This window comes from Coregonus clupeaformis, chromosome 2 (genome assembly GCF_020615455.1).
Source record: "Coregonus clupeaformis isolate EN_2021a chromosome 2, ASM2061545v1, whole genome shotgun sequence".
Lineage (NCBI taxonomy): Eukaryota > Metazoa > Chordata > Actinopteri > Salmoniformes > Salmonidae > Coregonus > Coregonus clupeaformis.
Genome location: NC_059193.1, coordinates 5,531,122 through 5,554,327, shown reverse-complemented (window position 1 = coordinate 5,554,327; position 23,206 = coordinate 5,531,122). Strand labels below are relative to the sequence as shown.

The following is a 23,206-nucleotide window of genomic DNA, read 5'->3' as shown; positions in this document are numbered from 1 at the left end:
AGAATACTCCAGGATCAAGAAATACAGGAATTGCCCTCTGGTAATACATACAAACATGGCCATCAGTGTGCTGAGACTGTAGAATTAGGATCTCAACGATTCTAAACAGTGGTTCTAGCGGAGCATTCCATATTACTAATATTCCATATTGTTATCACTCACTCTCAAACTATTGTATTGATTTTTTTTAAATCAAACTATTTTTATGCTTGAATCAAAATAGTTATTATTTGGTTCACATGCTAAACTTTGAAATATATCCCTTCAGCTAATTAGGGAAACTTACTGTGAAACATCTTCAGTGGGCAAGTCTCTCCTCTTCGAGTTTTCACTATTGAGAGCAGGAACTGCCACCGGGGTTTCAACCATCTTTCAGTATCTTCTATTTCTTTTTTACTTTAACCGATCTCACTCTGGTTGCTTGATTCAAATAACCACAGACTGTGTGGAATTGCCTGAGTGAAATACAATTAAAAAGCCATTAGTGTTTTTTTTATGATCTTCCTTTTTGATGAGACAGAGAGAGATGGAGAGAGAGAGATGCTGTAACGATGCTTAATTGATTTTCATTATTAGCCTGCAGTACACAATTGGTTTACTTCGTCAGTTATATTGTCCTCCCTGGAGCTTCACTACATTATAGTGCAGCCCGTTTATAGTGAGAACATATGTTAACTGTCACAAAACTTCATTTCGTAAACGAAATTTCACATCAGATATTTGAAACGTGTCAAACCTGTGAAGCGAAGCAAAGCAATGATCAGACCTACTTATTTTGTATTTTTCTTATTTTCTTACTTACCATTCTTCAGGCCATCATCATGTATCAATAATGATAATTTACTGCCACCATGTGGAGATAAGTTAGGAGTACGAGCTATTGAAAACGGATGCAAAATGCTTGATTAGCTTTGGTTTTTGAGTAAGTTGAGCAGATCATGAATGTCTTCTGATAACCCGGTAATGCAAATGAATACACAGGATTATTAAATTTTATTTTACAGTGACAACATTATTTGATGTATGGGATGAGGGCTTTGAGTTGATGCACTTTACTTGCATTTCCCCTCCATACCGGTAGACGGTGTTATTTATCGGTATTGCCAGGCATCTGCGTCACGAGCTGCGCTTCTTTCAGATTTGTTTACTTCAGCATCATTTCAATGGCGGAACGTTGAAAAAAGCAGTTGAGAGCGGTCAGATTTCGGATATCTTGTTCTAGTTACGAACGAGCGGAGTACTTAAATTTATCCTTTTGGCTAGCTAACGTAGTCAACGAATCGTTGTGTCCCAATATTTATCTTAGTAAACCTTCTGGCTGGGGCATTTCCATCAATTAAAGCACGAGATCCCCGAAATGGCAGATAACAACACAGGTGGGAGAGTGACTAGCTTGCTAGCTAGCTAATATGTTTTAACTAAAGTGGCATGCTAACTCGGTTATTTATATCTTACTAACTATATACGGATAATTAGCTAGTACCAACACTAGTCTTAATCCACCAGCATTTACATGGGTTTTACATTTAACCAACCATCGGTTGATTGCTAGCTGGCTAATACTAGCTGACGCCAGTGTTAATGCTAGCTAGCTACAAAGCTATCCATCCAGTGTCCTTGCCCTAGCTGCGTTGGTAGCTAACTAGCTATGAATTGACATTGACTATCTAAACATGGCAATAAACAACTAGTTATCTGGCTAGCTAGTTAGTAGTTAATTGTGTCACGTGTGACCAACGTTGGCAGACTCGGCTAACTACGCACTAGCTAGCTAGTTCCCAAACTTGTCATGTCAACAATCTTGACTAGCGTGTAATGCTAACTGTCAACACACGCCCACCTGAATTTGGACCTAGCTAGCATACGTTAGCTAACTTGTTTTAACATTATGTTTTGGCTTGGTAGCAAACATTTTGCATGATTAGCTAGCTAAATGGGCTGTATATTGTTTTTTATTCAACCAAAACGAAATGAAGTCAAGCATGATAACATTTCCTCCCCTGGGATTTCAGACCAAGAAAAAGAAATAGCTGCAAATGCGTTGGAGGCGTTTACGGTAACATCACTTTTATTTGCCATCAGCAGTGTTTTCTGCAAATTGTGCAATCCTAGGGAGTTGGCCAACTTGGCAACAACTCCGTCTGTCAAACCTATCTGATTTACAATATTTGTTTACATTTGTTGATGCTACTATTCATGAGTTTTTTTGTTACATTTGTTGATTTTAATTTGTTTACTCACAGGCCGGAAACTATGATGAATCTTTGAAACACCTTGGGAAGCTGCAAGAGTTGAACAAGGAGGACTACAAGATTGCTTTGAATAAAGCAATAGCTGAATTCTACAAGAGTGGCCAAACCACCACATGTACCCTGAAACAGACCCTCATTGCAATGAAAAACCAGGTGACTATCGTTAAAACCTTTTATATCCAGTTCTCTCAATGACATGCCAAATAAATGTTTAATATAGTGTAGTATCATTGATTCATGTTTTAAATGTCTTGATTCTTGATCAATATATTCACAGATGCACAGAATAGTTCAACCATTAAGTTGGCTGATCCTTAACCATTCATGCATTTTTGTCTAACCATTCATGCATTTTTGTCTATCAAGGTGCACACTTCAATGGAGGACATTGATGGTTTGGATGACGTAGAGAACAGTCTGCTCTACTACAATCAAGCTATCATTCACTACCACATGAGACAGTACTCCGAAGCTATCGCTATTGGAGAGAAGCTGTACCAGTTTCTGGAGCCATTTGGTAGGTTTTGGTGATTTATATGGAAATTCATATGTCAGAGAACACAAACACTGAAATATAGTGCATGATTACACAGTACACACACAGTCACACGCACACGCTTAGTCACAGCAACTGGTAATGTTCCTGATGAATCGGCCTGTGCATCCCATCAGTATAGCATGGCTTGATGGTGTTATTTGTCCTAGAAGAGAAGTTTGCTCTGGCGGTCTGCTTCTTGCTGGTGGATCTGTACCTGCTAACGTACCAGCCAGAGAAGGCCCTCCATCTCCTTGCTGTGCTGGAGAAACTGTCTGTACAGGGAAACAACAAGAACGGCAAAGGGGAGGTATGTGTCCGGTCACGTTTGTGACTTTGACCCATGATGTTTATGTTACTGTGCTCATGTATGTTGAATGTTATTTTCCACCTCTTAGAGAAATGACTGTTCTGCCTAAGTCCATATGTTCTTATTATTATTAGTGGCACCTGTAATGTTGTGAGATATTAAGGTTCTTGTGCAAAGATGTGCCGCTGCGTGTGTACTTACATTAAGGGTGTCTGTCATGTCCAGGTAATATTTCAGGCACAGTGCAAGTTCTACATTCACAGGGACCCGGTAGTGGAGGCAGCAGACCTCATTCAGGATAATCTCAGGGAGATTACTGGAGGACAGGTTACTAAAATACACTTCAGGCACTTACACACTGACACAACATTGACCAACAAACACAGAATTGGATAGATGTGACTTGGCGGTTGTTGGCAAATGTTGGAGCGTTGGTCAATGTTGGGTCAGTGTGAAGGTGCCTTTAGAACCAAATACAACACACTCCTACTCTGGATGGCCACGGCATTTTTACACTAGGTCTGCCAAAATAAACATCTTACTGAGGTTATGCAGTTACACTAGTTACATCTGAGTGCAGGCTATTTTACTAATGGTTTTACATTTCAATTATAATGAGATGAGAAGACATTTTATATTTTCTGAATGCAATGTGGTCATTTTCTAATGTCTGTGTCTGTCTTGAAATTGCAGAGTGCCAACAGCACAAACAAAGATGGTCGGAACCAGAAGGCAGAGTTCATCGGCATGATCGAAGCGGCAAAATCCAAAATGCACCAGGTACATTTAACACCAATCCTTTTCCTGAGGTGGAGGAAATGAAGACAGGAAAGCAACTTTTGTATTGCTGCTTTTGTTTCACACTTTTGTCGTTATTTTCGTCCACAGTACAAAGTGCGAGCGTACATTCAGATGAAGTCATCAAAGGCGTGCAAAAGGGAGATCAAGTCTGTGATGAACACAGCAGGGAATGTGAGTCATGATGTTTACGTTGCTAAACCCATTACTAAACTAGCCTGGTTCCAGGTCTGTTTGTGCTGTCTTGCCAACTCCTATGGTCAACGGCTTGACAATGACCATAGAAGTTGTCAAGACGGCACAACACGATCTGGAAACCAGGCTATTGAACTGCCTTACTAAACCTGCTCTCTCCCAAACAGCCCCTTCCTACCTTTCCCTGCTTCAGTTGAATGCACTGATTGTAAGTTGTTTTGGATGAGAGCATCTGCTAAATGACTAGAATGTCAATGTTTCCATTCCAACCTGTGTTTCCTTCATCTCCCACTAGTCTGCGCCCTCACTCTTCCTCAAGAGTAACTTTGAGTACCTGAGAGGAAACTACCGCAAAGCAGTGAAGCTCTTAAACAGCTCCAACATCGCAGAGCACCCAGGGGCCATCAAAACAGGTATGTTTAGACCCCTTTTACACAACTGAGAACTGACCTGTACTGAGCTGTGCTTACCTGGTTACACTTCCACCATAGTTGTTGGACCATGCTGGAAAGGACAATGTCAAAGTATATATCCGAGCCAGGACTGTATGGATCGGGTCAGCTATATAGTATGGAAAGGGTATCAGAAAGACTGTCCTGTCAGTGACAGAGCACCATTGAGCATTACATATATGAAAGTTAACTTCCACTAAACGTTCTGACTTGTTTGTTTCTTCCATCAGGTGAATGTGTGCGCTGTATGTTCTGGAACAATCTGGGTTGCATACACTTTGCCATGGGGAAACACAACCTAGGTATCTTCTACTTCAAAAAGGCCCTGCAGGAGAACGACCACACGTGTGCACAGCTGGGTGACGGTGGGGCAACGGGTAACGGGCAATGTGAGTCAATAGAAACTGGGTTTAATGCTATTGAACGCAACAGGACAGTTTCCCGGACACAGATTAAGCCTAGTCTTGGACTTAAAAGTATGTTCAATGCAAATTCTCCATCAAAAGTGTATTTTAGTGCAGGACTAGTTTAATCTGTGTCCTGGAAACTGGTCTTACATGTTTCTCTCGTAATTGTACACTGACTAGCTCTGTTGTACACTGACTAGCTCTGTTGTACACTGACTAGCTCTGTTGTTCACTGACTAGCTCTGTTGTACACTGACTAGCTCTGTTGTACACTGACTAGCTCTGTTGTTCACTGACTAGCTCTGTTGTTCACTGACTAGCTCTGTTGTTCACTGACTAGCTCTGTTGTCTCTCTGTCCTTCCAGCTAAGCAGTTCTCGGGCATCCCCATGTGCGCGCTGCTAGCCAACAAGCGTTATGAGCTGCTGTATAACTGTGGGATCCAGCTGCTGCACATCGGCCGGCCCCTGGCGGCCTTCGAGTGTCTGATGGAGGCTGTGCAGGTGTACCACTCTAACCCTCGCCTCTGGTTACGGCTGGCTGAGTGCTGCATCGCTGCCAACAAGGGCGTGAGTTGTGATAAAACACACACAAACTCACGCTCACACATACACACGTTTTCTTACAGTGAAATAAAACGTACCAACATTAAAATTTGACATTTTGTTATTTTTCAGAGCTTAGAACAGGAGAACAAGGGTCTTCCCAGTAAAAAGGGTATCGTTCAGGCCATCGTTGGGCAAGGCTACCATCGCAAGATCATCCTGGCGTCGCAGTCCTCCCAGAACACAATCTACAGGTCAGTTTTCCCTTTTCCCCATGGACCTAACCAGTACTGTCCAGGAGATTGCGTTAAAACATTTGTTTACATGGTAGTGTTTGCTGAAATCAATAGGGGCTAGCTCGCTGAAATTAGAGGGTACTCTGAGACAACTCAAGATGTTGATCATTACTATATCTCCATTAACTTCATGGTTGACTCTTTCCTCCCCTAAATGTGGGTGTGTAGTGATGGGCAGTCTGCAGCCATTCCGGTGGCCAGTATGGAGTTTGCAGCCATCTGTCTGAGGAACGGTCTGGTCCTCCTCCCTGATCACCAGCAGCAGGAGACCAAGGCAGAGAACGGCTCCAAGACACCCAGCCAGTCAGGCAGCACAGAGAGCGGCTCAGAGAACAGCGACGCCTGCAGGTCAGTGTCTCATCTCACCTTGAGATTGGCTTGATGCTGAAACATGTCTTGTCAAATCTTCCAAATCTATTTTTGTAGAGCACTGTGGTCATTAAGGGATAGACTATTAACAAGGATTCAGCTCTCCATGGCCTCAGATAGAAGAATAACTTTGCAGGGAGTATGTTGCTTTCCATTTCCCTGATTTTCTCTTTGTTGGTTTGACAGTGGGAAGGGTCAAGAAGGGGACAAGTTCCTTTCTGCAGCACCATCTTCACCTCTGAGGAAACAGGAGGTTGAAAACCTCAGGTAACAGACACCTCTCTACCTTTCTGTCTCCCTCCGTCTCCCCCAGTCAATTCATTCTCCTCTCCCTCCTTCCTATGCCTCTCAGGACTCATATATCACCCTCCTCCTCTCCCTCCTTCCTATGCCTCTAAGGACTCAAATATCACTCTCCCCCTCCTCTCCCTCCTTCCTATGCCTCTCAGGACTCATATATCACTCTCCCCCTCCTCTCCCTACTTCATATGCCTCTCAGGACTCATATATCACTCTCCTCCTCCTCCTCCTCCTCCTCTCCCTCCTTCCTATGCCTCTCAGGACTCATATATCACTCTCCTCCTCCTCTCCCTCCTTCCTATGCCTCTCAGGACTCATATCACTCTGCTCCTCCTCCTCCTCCTCGCCCTCCTTCCTATGCCTCTCAGGACTCATATATCACTCTCTCCCTCCTTCCTATGCCTCTCAGGATTCATATATCACTCTCCCCCTCCTCTCCCTCCTTCCTATGCCTCTCAGGATTCATATATCACTCTCCTCCTCCTCTCCCTCCTTCCTATGCCTCTCAGGATTCATATATCACTCTCCTCCTCCTCCTCCTCTCCCTCCTTCCTATGCCTCTCAGGACTCAAATATCACTCTCCCCCTCCTCTCCCTCCTTCCTATGCCTCTCAGGACTCATATATCACTCTCCCCCTCCTCTCCCTACTTCCTATGCCTCTCAGGACTCATACAGTGGGGAAAAAAAGTATTTAGTCAGCCACCAATTGTGCAAGTTCTCCCACTTAAAAAGATGAGAGAGGCCTGTAATTTTCATCATAGGTACACGTCAACTATGACAGACAAAAATAGAAAAAAAAATCCAGAAAATCACATTGTAGGATTTTTAATGAATTTATTGGCATATGATGGTGGAAAATAAGTATTTGGTCAATAACAAAAGTTTCTCAATACTTTGTTATATACCCTTTGTTGGCAATGACACAGGTCAAACGTTTTCTGTAAGTCTTCACAAGGTTTTCACACACTGTTGCTGGTATTTTGGCCCATTCCTCCATGCAGATCTCCTCTAGAGCAGTGATGTTTTGGGGCTGTCGCTGGGCAACACAGACTTTCAACTCCCTCCAAATATTTTCTATGGGGTTGAGATCTGGAGACTGGCTAGGCCACTCCAGGACCTTGAAATGCTTCTTACGAAGCCACTCCTTCGTTGCCCGGGCGGTGTGTTTGGGATCATTGTCATGCTGAAAGACCCAGCCACGTTTCATCTTCAATGCCCTTGCTGATGGAAGGAGGGTTTCACTCAAAATCTCACGATACATGGCCCCATTCATTCTTTCCTTTACACGGATCAGTCGTCCTGGTCCCTTTGCAGAAAAACAGCCCCAAAGCATGATGTTTCCAACCCCATGCTTCACAGTAGGTATGGTGTTCTTTGGATGCAACTCAGCATTCTTTGTCCTCCAAACATGACGAGTTGAGTTTTTACCAAAAAGTTATATTTTGGTTTCATCTGACCATATGACATTCTCCCAATCCTCTTCTGGATCATCCAAATGCACTTCAGACGGGCCTGGACATGTACTGGCTTAAGCAGGGGGACACGTCTCGCACTGCAGGATTTGAGTCCCTGGCGGCGTAGTGTGTTACTGATGGTTGGCTTTGTTACTTTGGTCCCAGCTCTCAGCAGGTCATTCACTAGGTCCCCCCGTGTGGTTCTGGGATTTTTGCTCACCGTTCTTGTGATCATTTTGACCCCACGGGGTGAGATCTTGCATGGAGCCCCAGATCGAGGGAGATTATCAGTGGTTTTGTATGTCTTCCATTTCCTAATAATTGCTCCCACAGTTGATTTCTTCAAACCTAGCTGCTTACCTGTTGCAGATTCAGTCTTCCCAGCCTGGTGCAGGTCTACAATTTTGTTTTTGGTGTCCTTTGACAGCTCTTTGGTCTTGGCCATTGTGAAGTTTGGAGTGTGACTGTTTGAGGTAGTGGACAGGTGTCTTTTATACTGATAACAAGTTCAAACAGGTGCCATTAATACAGGTAACGAGTGGAGGACAGAGGAGCCTCTTAAAGAAGAAGTTACAGGTCTGTGAGAGCCAGAAATCTTGCTTGTTTGTAGGTGACCAAATACTTATTTTCCACCATAATTTGCAAATAAATTCATTAAAAATCCTACAATGGGATTTTCTGGATTTTTTTTTCTCAATTTGTCTGTCATAGTTGACGTGTACCTATGATGAAAATTACAGGCCTCTCTCATCTTTTTAAGTGGGAGAACTTGCACAATTGGTGGCTGACTAAATACTTTTTTGCCCCACTGTATATCACTCTCCTCCTCCTCCTCCTCCTCTCCCTCCTTCCTATGCCTCTCAGGACTCATATATCACTCTCCTCCTCCTCTCCCTCCTTCCTATGCCTCTCAGGACTCATATATCACTCTCCTCCTCCTCCTCCTCGCCCTCCTTCCTATGCCTCTCAGGACTCATATATCACTCTCTCCCTCCTTCCTATGCCTCTCAGGATTCATATATCACTCTCCCCCTCCTCTCCCTCCTTCCTATGCCTCTCAGGATTCATATATCACTCTCCTCCTCCTCTCCCTCCTTCCTATGCCTCTCAGGATTCATATATCACTCTCCTCCTCCTCCTCCTCTCCCTCCTTCCTATGCCTCTCAGGACTCATATATCACTCTCCCCCTCCTCGCCCTCCTTCCTATGCCTCTCAGGACTCATATATCACTCTCCTCCTCCTCCTCCTCTCCCTCCTTCCTATGCCTCTCAGGACTCATATATCACTCTCCTCCTCCTTCCTATGCCTCTCAGGATTCATATATCACTCTCCCCCTCCTCTCCCTCCTTCCTATGCCTCTCAGGATTCATATATCACTCTCCTCCTCCTCTCCCTCCTTCCTATGCCTCTCAGGACTCATATATCACTCTCCTCCTCCTCCTTCCTATGCCTCTCAGGACTCATATATCACTCTCCCCCTCCTCTCCCTCCTTCCTATGCCTCTCAGGATTCATATATCACTCTCCTCCTCCTCTCCCTCCTTCCTATGCCTCTCAGGATTCATATATCACTCTCTTCCTCCTCCTCCTCGCCCTCCTTCCTATGCCTCTCAGGATTCATATATCACTCTCTTCCTCCTCCTCCTCGCCCTCCTTCCTATGCCTCTCAGGACTCATATATCACTCTCCTCCTCCTCCTCCTCGCCCTCCTTCCTATGCCTCTCAGGACTCATAAATCACTCTCCTCCTCTCCCTCCTTCCTATGCCTCTCAGGACTCATATATCACTCTCCTCCTTCCCCTCCTCGCCCTCCTTCCTATGCCTCTCAGGACTCATAAATCACTCTCCTCCTCTCCCTCCTTCCTATGCCTCTCAGGACTCATATATCACTCTCCTCCTCTCCCTCCTTCCTATGCCTCTCAGGATTCATATATCACTCTCCTCCTCCTCTCCCTCCTTCCTATGCCTCTCAGGATTCATATATCACTCTCCTCCTCCTCTCCCTCCTTCCTATGCCTCTCAGGACTCATATCACTCTCCTCCTTCTCCTCCTCTCCCTCCTTCCTATGCCTCTCAGGACTCATATATCACTCTCCTCCTCCTCCTCCTCGCCCTCCTTCCTATGCCTTTCAGGACTCATATATCACTCTCCCCCTCCTCTCCCTCCTTCCTATGCCTCTCAGGACTCATATATCACTCTCCCCCTCCTCTCCCTCCTTCCTATGCCTCTCAGGACTCATATATCACTCTCCTCCTCCTCTCCCTCCTTCCTATGCCTCTCAGGATTCATATATCACTCTCCTCCTCCTCTCCCTCCTTTTTATGCCTCTCAGGACTCATATATCACTCTCCTCCTTCTCCTCCTCGCCCTCCTTCCTATGCCTCTCAGGACTCATATATCACTCTCCTCCTCCTCTCCCTCCTTCCAATGCCTCTCAGGACTCATATATCACTCTCCCCCTCCTCTCCCTCCTTCCTTTCAGGACTCATATATCACTCTCCTCCTCCTTCTCCTCTCCCTCCTTCCTATGCCTCTCAGGACTCATATATCACTCTCCTCCTCCTCTCCCTCCTTCCTATGCCTCTCAGGATTCATATATCACTCTCCTCTTCCTCTCCCTCCTTCCTATGCCTCTCAGGACTCATATATCACTCTCCTCCTCCTCTCCCTCCTTCCTATGCCTCGCAGGACTCATATATCACTCCTCCTTCTCCTCTCCCTCCTTCCTATGCCTCTCAGGACTCATATCACTCTCCTCCTCTCCCTCCTTCCTATGCCTTTCAGGACTCTTATATCACTCTCCTCCTCCTCCTCCTCCTCTCCCTCCTTCCTATGCCTCTCAGGATTCATATATCACTCTCTCCCTCCTTCCTATGCCTCTCAGGACTCATATATCACTCTCCCCCTCCTCTCCCTCCTTCCTATGCCTCTCAGGACTCATATATCACCCTGCTCCTCCTCTCCCTCCTTCCTATGCCTCTCAGGACTCATATATCACTCTCCTCCTCCTCCTCCTCCTCCTCCTCCTCCTCCTCCTCGCCCTCCTTCCTATGCCTCTCAGGATTCATATATCACTCTCCCCCTCCTCTCCTCCTTCCTATGCCTCTCAGGATTCATATATCACTCTCCCCCTCCTTCCTATGCCTCTCAGGACTCATATATCACTCTCCCCCTCCTTCCTATGCCTCTCAGGACTCATATCACTCTCCCCCTCCTCTCCCTCCTTCCTATGCCTCTCAGGACTCATATATCACTCTCTCCCTCCTCTCCCTCCTTCCTATGCCTCTCAGGACTCGTATATCACTCTCCCCCTCCTCTCCCTCCTTCCTATGCCTCTCAGGACTCGTATATCACTCTCCCCCTCCTCTCCCTCCTTCCTATGCCTCTCAGGACTCATATCACTCTCCTTCTCCTCTCCCTCCTTCCTATGCCTCTCAGGACTCATATATCACTCTCCTCCTTCTCCTCCTCGCCCTCCTTCCTATGCCTCTCAGGACTCATATATCACTCTCCTCCTTCTCCTCCTCGCCCTCCTTCCTATGCCTCTCAGGACTCATATATCACTCTCCTCCTCCTCTCCCTCCTTCCTATGCCTCTCAGGACTCATATATCACTCTCCTCCTTCTCCTCCTCGCCCTCCTTCCTATGCCTCTCAGGACTCATATATCACTATCCTCCTCCTCTCCCTCCTTCCTATGCCTCTCAGGACTCATATATCACTCTCCTCCTTCTCCTCCTCGCCCTCCTTCCTATGCCTCTCAGGACTCATATATCACTCTCCTCCTCCTCTCCCTCCTTCCTATGCCTCTCAGGACTCATATATCACTCTCCCCCTCCTCTCCCTCCTTCCTATGCCTCTCAGGACTCATATATCACTCCTCCTTCTCCTCTCCCTCCTTCCTTTCAGGACTCATATCACTCTCCTCCTCCTTCTCCTCTCCCTCCTTCCTATGCCTCTCAGGACTCATATCACTCTCCTCCTCCTCTCCCTCCTTCCTATGCCTCTCAGGACTCATATATCACTCTCCTCCTCCTCTCCCTCCTTCCTATGCCTCTCAGGATTCATATATCACTCTCCTCTTCCTCTCCCTCCTTCCTATGCCTCTCAGGACTCATATATCACTCTCCTCCTCCTCTCCCTCCTTCCTATGCCTCTCAGGACTCATATATCACTCTCCTCCTTCTCCTCCTCGCCCTCCTTCCTATGCCTCTCAGGACTCATATATCACTCTCCTCCTCCTCTCCCTCCTTCCTATGCCTCTCAGGACTCATATATCACTCTCCTCCTCCTCTCCCTCCTTCCTATGCCTCTCAGGACTCATATATCACTCTCCTCCTCCTCTCCCTCCTTCCTATGCCTCTCAGGACTCATATATCACTCCTCCTTCTCTCCCTCCTTCCTATGCCTTTCAGGACTCATATATCACTCTCCTCCTCCTTCTCCTCGCCCTCCTTCCTATGCCTCTCAGGACTCATATATCACTCTCCTCCTCCTCTCCCTCCTTCCTATGCCTCTCAGGACTCATATCACTCCTCCTTCTCTCCCTCCTTCCTATGCCTTTCAGGACTCGTATATCACTCTCCTCCTCCTTCTCCTCGCCCTCCTTCCTATGCCTCTCAGGACTCATATCACTCTCCTCCTCCTCTCCCTCCTTCCTATGCCTCTCAGGACTCATATATCACTTTCTTCCTCCTCTCCCTCCTTCCTATGCCTCGCAGGATTCATATATCACTCTCCTCCTCCTCTCCCTCCTTCCTATGCCTCTCAGGACTCATATATCACTCTCCTCCTCCTCTCCCTCCTTCCTATGCCTCTCAGGACTCATATATCACTCTCCTCCTCCTCTCCCTCCTTCCTATGCCTCTCAGGACTCATATATCACTCCTCCTTCTCTCCCTCCTTCCTATGCCTTTCAGGACTCATATATCACTCTCCTCCTCCTTCTCCTCGCCCTCCTTCCTATGCCTCTCAGGACTCATATATCACTTTCCTCCTCCTCTCCCTCCTTCCTATGCCTCTCAGGACTCATATCACTCCTCCTTCTCTCCCTCCTTCCTATGCCTTTCAGGACTCATATATCACTCTCCTCCTCCTTCTCCTCGCCCTCCTTCCTATGCCTCTCAGGACTCATATATCACTCTCCTCCTCCTCTCCCTCCTTCCTATGCCTCTCAGGACTCATATATCACTCTCCTCCTCCTCTCCCTCCTTCCTATGCCTCTCAGGACTCATATCACTCTCCTCCTCCTTCTCCTCGCCCTCCTTCCTATGCCTCTCAGGACTCATATATCACTCTCCTCCTCCTCTCCCTCCTTCCTATGCCTCTCAGGACTCATATATCACTCTCCCCCTCCTCTCCCTCCTTCCTATGCCTCTCAGGACTCATATATCACTCCTCCTTCTCCTCTCCCTCCTTCCTTTCAGGACTCATATCACTCTCCTCCTCCTTCTCCTCTCCCTCCTTCCTATGCCTCTCAGGACTCATATCACTCTCCTCCTCCTCTCCCTCCTTCCTATGCCTCTCATGACTCATATATCACTCTCCTCCTCCTCTCTTCTTTCTTTCTTCCATTTCTCTGTTGCCCTCTCTGGTCCTCCTGTGTTTCTCTTCTATGGACTAATTGGACAAAGCTTTCCCTCATTCCTTTCACTTTTCGTTGGGAGAGTTCGGGAGGGGGTAGAGCTATAGAGGAGGTGCTGAATGAAGGGCTGACCCCACCGGGAAAGTTTACGGGTATCCCGTCAACTACTCTGGTTTATTTCCTGGAATCTGAGTCTGTTCAGTTGTGGCCCAGCCAGCCAACCAGTGAGAGACCTGGGAGGGACACACCCACTACAGTCCAGACTCTCCCCGCCTGCACATTTTTTTTCACTAACAAAAATCATTGAATGAATTGTTTAATTAGTATTAATTTCAATATATAATTAATTTCTCCCACATCTGAATGTTATACAACCCACTATGTTTCCCACTGCATGGTTGATGTGATCTGTCATGTGTGTATCTGAATGGGTATTCCTGTGTGGTGTTGGCTCTCTAGGTGTTCCCTCCTGGCCTGCAGTGCCTACGTGGCCCTGGCGTTAGGAGACAACCTGATGGCCCTGAACCATGCAGAGAAGCTCCTTCACCAGACCAAGCTGTCTGGATCACTCAAGTAAGGACTTCATCACTCTCTCTATCTCCATTTCAATGTAAGGGCTTTATTGGCATGGGAAACATATGTTAACGTTGCCAAAGCAAGTGAAATAGAGAATAAACAAAAGTGAAATAAACAATCAAAATGAACAGTAAACATTACACTCACAAAAGTTCAAAAAGAATAGACATTTAAAATGTCATATTATGGCTATGTACAGTGTTATAATGATGTGCAAATAGTTAAAGTACAAAAGGGAAAATAAATAACCATAAATATGGTTTATTACAGAGTTTGTTCTTTACTGGTTGTCCTTTTCTTGTGGCAACAGGTCACACATCTTGTTGCTGTGATGGCACACTGGTATTTCACTCAATAGATATGGCTATATATCCAGGCTCTGTCATAGCCGGCCGCGACCGGGAGACCCATGGGGCGGCGCACAATTGGCCCAGCGTCGTCCAGGGTAGGGGAGGGAATGGCCGGCAGGTATGTAGCTCAGTTGGTAGAGCATGGCGTTTGCAACGCCAGGGTTGTGGGTTCGATTCCCACGGGGGGCCAGTATGAAAAATAAAAAAATAATGTATGCACTCACTAACTGTAAGTCGCTCTGGATAAGAGCGTCTGCTAAATGACTAAAATGTCAATGTAAATATGGGAGTTTATCAAAATTAGCTTTGTTTTCAAATTCTTTGTGGGTCTGTGTAATCTGAGGGAAATATGTTTCTCTAATATGGTCATACATTTGGCAGGAGGTTAGGATGTGCAGCTCAGTTTCCACCTCATTTTGTGGGCAGTGTGCACATAGCCTGTCTTCTCTTGACAGCCAGGTCTGCCTACGGCGGCCTTTCTCAATAGCAAGGCTATGCTCACTGAGTCTGTACATAGTCAAAGCTTTCCTTAAGTTTGGGTCAGTCACAGTGGTCAGGTATTCTGCCACTGTGTACTCTCTGTTTAGGGCCAAATAGCATTCCAGTTTGCGCTGTTTTTTAAAAATTATTTCCAATGTGTCAAGTAATTATCTTTTTGTTTTCTCATGATTTGGTTGGGTCTAATTGTGTTGCTGTCCTGGGGCTCTGTGGGGTCTGTTTGTGAACAGAGCCCCAGGACCAGCTTGCTTAGGGGACTCTTCTCCAGGTTAATGTCTCTGTAGGTGATGGCTTTGTTATGGAAGGTTTGAGAATCGCTTCCTTTTAGGTGGTTGTTGAATTGAACGGCTCTTTTCTGGATTTTGATCATTAGCAGGTATTGGCCTAATTCTGCTCTGTATGCATTATTTTGTGTTTTACATTGTACACGGAGGATATTTTTGCAGAATACTGCATGCAGTCTCAATTTGGTGTTTGTCCCATTTTGTGAATCTCCCCCACTCTCCTCCTTTACCCTCCATCAAGTCCCTCAATATCCCTCAAGTAAGGACTTCATCCCTCCCTCCCTCTATCCGTCCCCCCTCCCTCTCTCTATCCATCTCTCTGTCCATCTCTCTCTCTCTGTCCATCTCCCTCTCTCTCTATCTCTCTGTCCATCTCTCTCCCTCTCTCTATCCATCTCTCGCTCTCTCTATCCATCCCTCACTCCCCCTTTTCCCCCTAGCCTTTGATTCCTCTCCCCCTTTTCCCCTTTGATCCCTCACCCCCCCTTTCCCCCTAGCCTTTCATTCCCCCCCTCCCTCTATCCGTCCCCCCTCCCTCTCTGTCCATCTCTCTCTCTGTCCATCTCTCTCTCTGTCCATCTCTCTCTCTGTCCATCTCTCTCTCTGTATCCATCTCTCTCTCTATCCATCTCTCCATCTCCCTCTGTCCATCCCCTCTCCCTCTGTCCATCCCCTCTCCCTCTGTCCATCCCCTCTCCCTCTATCCATCTCTCTCCCTCTGTCCATCCATCTCTCTCCCTCTCTCTCTATCCATCTCTCTCTCTATCCATCCCTCACCCCCCCCTTTTCCCCCTAGCCTTTCATTCCCCCCCTCCCTCCCCCCTCCCTCTCTGTCCATCTCTCTCTGTCCATCTCTCTCTCTCTGTATCCATCTCTCTCTGTATCCATCTCTCTCTCTATCCATCTCTCCATCTCCCTCTGTCCATCCCCTCTCCCTCTGTCCATCCCCTCTCCCTCTGTCCATCCCCTCTCCCTCTGTCCATCCCCTCTCCCTCTGTCCATCCCCTCTCCCTCTATCCATCCCCTCTCCCTCTATCCATCCCCTCTCTCTCTATCCATCTCTCTCTCGCTCTCTCTCTATCCATCCCTCACTCCCCCTTTTCCCCTAGCCTTTGATTCCTCTCCCCCTTTTCCCCTTTCATCCCTCACTCCCCCTTTTTCCCCCTAGCCTTTCACCCCCCACCCATGACACACTGTCTGGTAATGGTAATGTTGCCATAGCAGACCTCTTGACTATTCAGACTGCTTCATGACTCAGATGATTTGATGAAAGTATCTGACCACAGACTTCCCATCAGTCCCTCCTCCTTCCTTGGACTGCACTGCTGTCCTCCTCACCACATAATGTGGAGGGTTATTGACAGACCAGGGGGGGGTTATCCAGCAAGATTCAATGCAGTGTTTCTCTTACCATTGTCTATGCAGAACCCCCCCACCTTCTATTTGTTTCAATGGATGATTTTGGTGCCAGGGGGGCTGGATATAGCTTTGGAGGACTTTTGTTAAGTCATCTAGGGGAATGACTGATGCAACATTTACAATGGATACACGGTTGCGGCCAAATATATTGACACTTTTCTTAAATAATTCCCTATTTTTTCTAAAATAAGTTGAAATGTAAATCAACTTTTGGTCACCACACCTTGTTACACCATGTGCATCCATAACCTATGGTGAGATCTGAAAACAGCAGTTTGGTGGATGGCACCCCTCACATTAAAGAATTAGAGCAGTTTGCTGCTGAAAAGTGGGCCAAATAGTCAGTAGAAAGGTGTAGCAAGCTTATTGATGGCTACAAGAAGCATTTGTCTGCAGTTATCTTGGCTAAAGGTTGTGCAAGCAAGTTATAGTTCCGGGGTGCCAATCATTTTGTCCATGCCATTTGTCTTTTATTTTATCAATTAAAATTGTACATTTATCTTTGCTTAAGTTTACAAAACTAAAATTGAAATGTTGAATGTTGAAAATCCAATAACAAAGTATGGAAACCAACATTTAAAAAAAATAAGTAAACTTATTTGAGAATAGGGGAATTATTTAAGAAAAGTGCAGGGGTGCCAATATATTTGGTCGCACCTGTACATACCGTAAAACTCAGTCTCAAATAGCCACCAGTCCCTTTTTAATAGCCGGGCAACAGCAGACTTTAAAGCAAATAAACTTTATGAGATTAGCATGAATTGTTTACGAGGTTTGATTTGCAACATTAAATAATTCAGTAATAACGTGAAAAAATTATGGCAATCATCCATTTTTATCACCAGTAAGAAACTGTTACCCATTGGCTGCTAACAATTAATAACTTCTAGCTAACTGGCAAGCATAAAAACAGTCAACAACTTCGGGAGTACAGAACACTAGAAATCGTCTGATCGCACCTCTAGTGGCGAAAGTAAGAACTGCTGAAAATGCACAGTCATAGTGGAGAATAATTGTCAAGGAAAAGAAGCCTCTCTAAGAAGCGCCTGTTGTGTTCAGTGATTTAAGCAAATGAACTCCCAGGCTATCAATTGAAGTTTGAAATTATAGTCTAGACATAATCCTATATGCTATATACTATGTTCTGTAACGTCACATCCCCATGAACAAGCCCCAGTAGTAGTGAGTCAATGGTTGATCTGATTCTATGTGTTGGACCGTGCGTCCTCCCTGTCTCTCTCTCGCTCTCTGCTTCAGGTTCCTGGGCCACCTGTATGCTGCAGAGGCCCTCATATCCCTAGACCGGATCTCAGAGGCCATCGCTCACCTCAACCCAGAGAACGTCACTGATGTCTCCCTGGGGGTGTTGTCCAGCGAGCAGGACCAAGGTTAGTCCTCACACCCACCTCTCTAGTGCCAATTGAAGGCTTTGCTGGAAAACCCAGCACCCCACCCAGTATTCTGCCCTAACTGAAATTAACTATCTATGTAACCACATGATGACTGGATCAGATCAGTGTCTGATAGTGTGTTGGTGTTCACAGGGTCAGATAAAGGGGATCTGGAGCCTGTCGAGTCATGTGAGTCTACACACACACAACCCCACACACACTATTTTCACTGAACACACTCCCTGCAGTCTCTGTAGAGACACCCCATCTAAAGTATGTATGTGGTGACATCCCGCAATGGTTCATCCCGCGATGGTTCATGGGATGACAGTGTATTGTGTGTCCATACAGCAGGGAAGCTGACTCCTCTGACAGGGTTTAGTTGATTAATTAGACCATAAAAATAAAAAGCCATACATGTACATGAGTAAAATCATGTTGTATAACACAGTCTGGGACTTCTTTCCATTGTGTTCCTCTTGAGACAAGATGGCTGTGCAAGATCCAACAGGGTTTCACATGGTATGACAGAGAGATAATACAACATAAAAACAACGAAGAAGAATATCTATCATCATTGCAGTTACATCGTAAGGAACATTCGTATGGGCACAGAACACATCAAACAGTTTTTAACTTTATTTTTAAAGCTGTCCAGAGAGGCTGTGTTGTGTTCATACAGCAGGGAAGCAGACGAGCTTGCATCCCTCTTCCAATAGCCTATTAGTATAAGAAATGCTTGAAAAAATGTCCAAGCTATTCTAGTCTAGCCTTTTCTGGGACAGCAAAAGCCAAGGGGCGTGTTGAGCAAGAGACGGAGGCTATACGTTAGAAGCTTATGGATAACCCATCATTCGTTAGTTAAATGTAAAGCTAATACTGCATTGAATTTATTACCTGAAAGAGGTAAGCTAGGACATCTATATCTCTGTCTGTGTATATATATACACACACACACGTATCTCAGTCTTGAACAGGATTAGACCTATCTATTTTGGATGGAATTGATAGACAGTGTGAGCATGCTCGCGTGCACACTGATTTTAAAGCAGCGATATTCGAGTGATGGGCTGTTTTAAAACTCTGCAGCTACAATTTTAAAAAATGCATCTTTACAAAGAAAAAGTATGGTAACCCCCGAAAGCCAGATTAGATACGCATTCGGTCTTTATATTACTGTAGCATAGGCTATGCTGTAGCAAATGTAGTCCTACCTGTCACAATAAGAAAACATGATGAGATAATACGTGCATTGTGAACTGCGCTCCATACTGAGATGTGCTGTCAGTCATCATGCAGATGGCTCCATACTGAGATGTGCTGTCAGTCATCATTTAGATGGCTCCATACTGAGATGCGCTGTCTGTCATCATGCGGATGGCTCCATACTGAGATGGGCTGTCTGTCATCATGCGGATGGCTCCATACTGAGATGGGCTGTCTGTCATCATGCGGATGGCTCCATACTGAGATGGGCTGTCTGTCATCATGCGGATGGCTCCATACTGAGATGCCCTGTCTGTCATCATGCGGATGGCTCCATACTGAGATGCGCTGTCTGTCATCATGCGGATGGCTCCATACTGAGATGCGCTGTCTGTCATCTTGCGGATGGCTCCATACTGAGATGCGCTGTCTGTCATCATGCGGATGGCTCCATACTGAGATGCGCTGTCTGTCATCATGCGGATGGCTCCATACTGAGATGCGCTGTCTGTCATCATGCGGATGGCTCCATACTGCGATGCGCTGTCTGTCATCATGCGGATGGCTCCATACTGAGATGCGCTGTCTGTCATCATGCGGATGGCTCCATACTGAGATGCGCTGTCTGTCATCATGCGGATGGCTCCATACTGAGATGCGCTGTCTGTCATCATGCGGATGGCTCCATACTGAGATGCGCTGTCTGTCATCATGCGGATGGCTCCATACTGAGATGCGCTGTCTGTCATCATGCGGATGGCTCCATACTGAGATGTGTTGTCTGTCATCATGCGGATGGCTCCATACTGAGATGCGCTGTCTGTCATCATGCGGATGGCTCCATACTGAGATGCGCTGTCTGTCATCATGCGGATGGCTCCATACTGAGATGCGCTGTCTGTCATCATGCGGATGGCTCCATACTGAGATGTGTTGTCTGTCATCATGCGGATGGCTCCATACTGAGATGCGCTGTCTGTCATCATGCGGATGGCTCCATACTGAGATGCGATGTCTGTCATCATGCGGATGGCTCCATACTGAGATGCGCTGTCTGTCATCATGCGGATGGCTCCATACTGAGATGCGCTGTCTGTCATCATGCAGATAGCAGAGTAGGCCGTGGCCTGCAGAGAAGCCAGATTTAGACATTGCATATAATTTAAGTTCCATTTAAATGTCATGCTGTTCATATAAATCATTTATTATAATTTAGCGGTTTCCCGCAGTTATTCATCCCAGGAAAAGGGAGTGGGTTTGGGCGGGAAATCTCGGTAACCCGGTTCCCACTATTCAACCCTAGTCCTACAGCCAGGGAAGCAGACTCCTCTGTTGACAGGGTTTGTTGTGTGTCCATACAGCAGGGAAGCAGACTCCTCTGTTGACAGGGTTTGTTTTGTGTCCATACAGCAGGGAGGCAGACTCCTCTGTTGACAGGGTTTGTTGTGTGTCCATACAGCAGGGAAGCAGACTCCTCTGTGTTACCCCAGCACAGTGAGCTCAGCCCGGGCCATAATGCTCTTCAACCTGGGCAGTGCCTACTGTCTGAGGAGTGAGTATGAGAAGGCCCGCAAGTGCCTGCATCAGGTACGGTACACACTCGTAGACACGTGCCCCCCCCACACACACACACACACACACACACACACACGCACAGCTACAGTACATGCGTATCTCTTGAAACCATTCAGATGTGTTATTGTCCCAAACATGACTGTGTTTAGATGTGTGTAGTATGTCTGTGTGACCTGTTTACCTCTCTCCCAGGCGGCCTCCATGGTGAACACGAAGGAGATTCCTCCTGAAGCCATCTTACTGGCTGTCTACCTCGAGCTGCAGAACGGTGAGTCAGCTACGTCTCTCTGGGTTCTCATTCCGATCTGCAAAGTTGTGAAGTGGGCGCATCAGGTTTCCCAATCTTGTAGTTGGTCCTTTCCTCTTCTGACAGTTGTCTTTATTACTTTGATAGTCAAGAAGAATCCATTGTTCTCTAGCATAGTATGGTGGTTTTTCAAGGAAGTGCTGGGGCTGATGTCAGTCAAACTCTGACATTCCACTTCTAGAATTCAGCAGGTAGAATGCTGAAGGCCACAGGCTGACACAAAGGCAGTGGTGACAGATTACAGCCGTCAGTCCCCTTCTGTCCAATGGGTGGGTCAATGTAGAAGGGTCAGGACTTTATGACCTTACTAAGAGCTGTGTATGATCTCTGTTCCTCTCTCTCCTCCTCGCTCTTTCTCTCTTTGTTCCTCTCTCTCTCTCTCCCCCCCTCACCTCAGGGAACACACAGCTCGCCCTACAAATCATCAAACGTAACCAGCTCCTCCCCTCAGTGCTCCAGACGCCCTCTCCAGACACACGAAAGAAGCCTGTTCCCTCCTCCTTCCAGCCTGTCCAACCACCCATCCAGATGCCCTCACCCTTCACAACAGTCCAGCGCAAATGAGCCCTCAACCCTTGGTTCCCCTAACCCTCCTTGCCCCATTGCACACCAACATGTACCTGTCGACCCGTCTTATCACTTCACCTCAGTGTATTATTTATTTAAGGCAAGCTGACCCCACTCAGCGCCGGTGAAGTTGTCCCTAGATGCTGATCTTCGGTCAGCTTTGCATTTCCCCCACTAATGGTTAAGGCTAGGATTGGAAGGCTAGGAAGCTGATCCTAGATCTGTACCTAGAGGAAACTTCACACCTCAGCGCCCAGACGGAGCCCTCCAGGTCCTCCTGGTATGAAGTGCAGTGGTTTCCTGTCGGGTGGACGACGGTTGCGTTCCAAATTACACCTTATCCCCTATATAGTGCACTCCTTTTGACCAGGGCCCTAAAAAAGTATTGCACTATATATTGGGTGCCATTTGGGACAGAGCCTTTATTCAGTGTGGTTATGGTGAGAGGAGGGGGGCTTTCATCACCTGCAGTGTCTTTGGAGCAGATCTGACATCATTTCTCTGTTCTTTGAGTTTTAACTTTCCATTTGTGACAGAAACATCCGTTATAATATATACTGACCGACTTCCGCTTGGGGCAAGTTAAATACCTGTATAAAAATAAATTTTATTTACAGAAATAAGCTGACTTGAATTTTATATGGTGGTTGGGTCTGAAATCATTGTTCAAAGGACCCTTGAGGGAGAATGAATTGGAGTTGTGCTACTGTTATGTCCGAGGAGGAATGTGTTTTTTTTGTGTGGGGGAGGGATTTAGAGCTGGCTTCAAGGAGAGGTGGATGGCTGTCCTTTTTAAATGAGGGTACAAGGAACACAACTAAAACCTGGTACACGTCCCAAATTGGTTCCCTATTATGTATATAGTTCAACACTTGATTGACCAGGGCCCATTGAGTTTGGAATAGGGTACCATTTAGACAATCCAGCTATTGAACTTTTCCTGTTGAAAAACAATATCCCATGTATGAATACAGGTCATGTACACACACTTGAGGGTCAAAAAAACGTTTTGTTTTGACAAATGCAAATTTCATGGAGTAGGAATTCCAGGAGTTGGTCTGATGATGTCATCGGCCTCCCCCGTTGCTTGAGGAGCAATAGAGAACAAAAGAGGAAAGGTCCACCCCCCCACTTGGGCCATGTCATGAGGATATCTGGACCCACATTGAGATGTATGCACTCACTTAACTGTAAGTCGCGCTGGATAAGAGCGTCTGCTAAATGACTAAAATGTAAATGTCCCTTAATTAAATCAGGTGAGAACTGGGGTGTGACTTCTTAAAGCTCCTCCCCTTCACTGCTGACAGACTGAATACTCCTCACTTGTAAAAACTAATGGCCTTACCTGATCACTGCCCTCACCTCTTGGTATTCTACTGTGCCTGAATAATAGTGGACTCAACAAAAGATGGATTTGGAAATGGATGTTGGATACAAGAATCACATTTATTGAGGCGTAAACAGGGAAATCCCAAACTGCATAGGAAATGTTTAAAGTCCATTTAGACCAGTGAAGAACACAGCAGGTTAACAGCAA

At 46.2% G+C, this 23,206-nt stretch overlaps 1 protein-coding gene across 4 annotated transcripts; it reads left to right on the top strand.

Annotated features, from left to right (window-relative positions):
• Positions 1–1,164: 1,164 nt before the first annotated feature.
• Positions 1,165–22,308, top strand: LOC121542631 (CCR4-NOT transcription complex subunit 10). 4 transcript variants are annotated; one of them, XM_041852073.1, is made up of 20 exons: positions 1,165–1,376; positions 2,013–2,056; positions 2,244–2,405; positions 2,619–2,769; positions 2,961–3,097; positions 3,323–3,424; positions 3,791–3,877; positions 3,986–4,069; positions 4,386–4,503; positions 4,773–4,931; positions 5,315–5,517; positions 5,626–5,747; positions 5,958–6,137; positions 6,345–6,425; positions 13,956–14,069; positions 17,881–18,011; positions 18,168–18,203; positions 20,680–20,807; positions 20,988–21,063; positions 21,500–22,308. In XM_041852073.1, exons 1-20 carry the CDS (start codon positions 1,358–1,360, stop codon positions 21,664–21,666), a joined length of 2,301 nt encoding a protein of 766 aa, XP_041708007.1. In that variant the 5' UTR covers positions 1,165–1,357; the 3' UTR covers positions 21,667–22,308. The 4 variants fall into 4 exon arrangements, with proteins under 4 accessions (XP_041708007.1, XP_041708006.1, XP_041708008.1 ...); XM_041852072.1 differs by having other exon boundaries at positions 2,958–3,097; XM_041852074.1 differs by lacking the exon at positions 3,323–3,424 and having other exon boundaries at positions 2,958–3,097.
• The last annotated feature ends 898 nt before the right edge of the window (positions 22,309–23,206 follow it).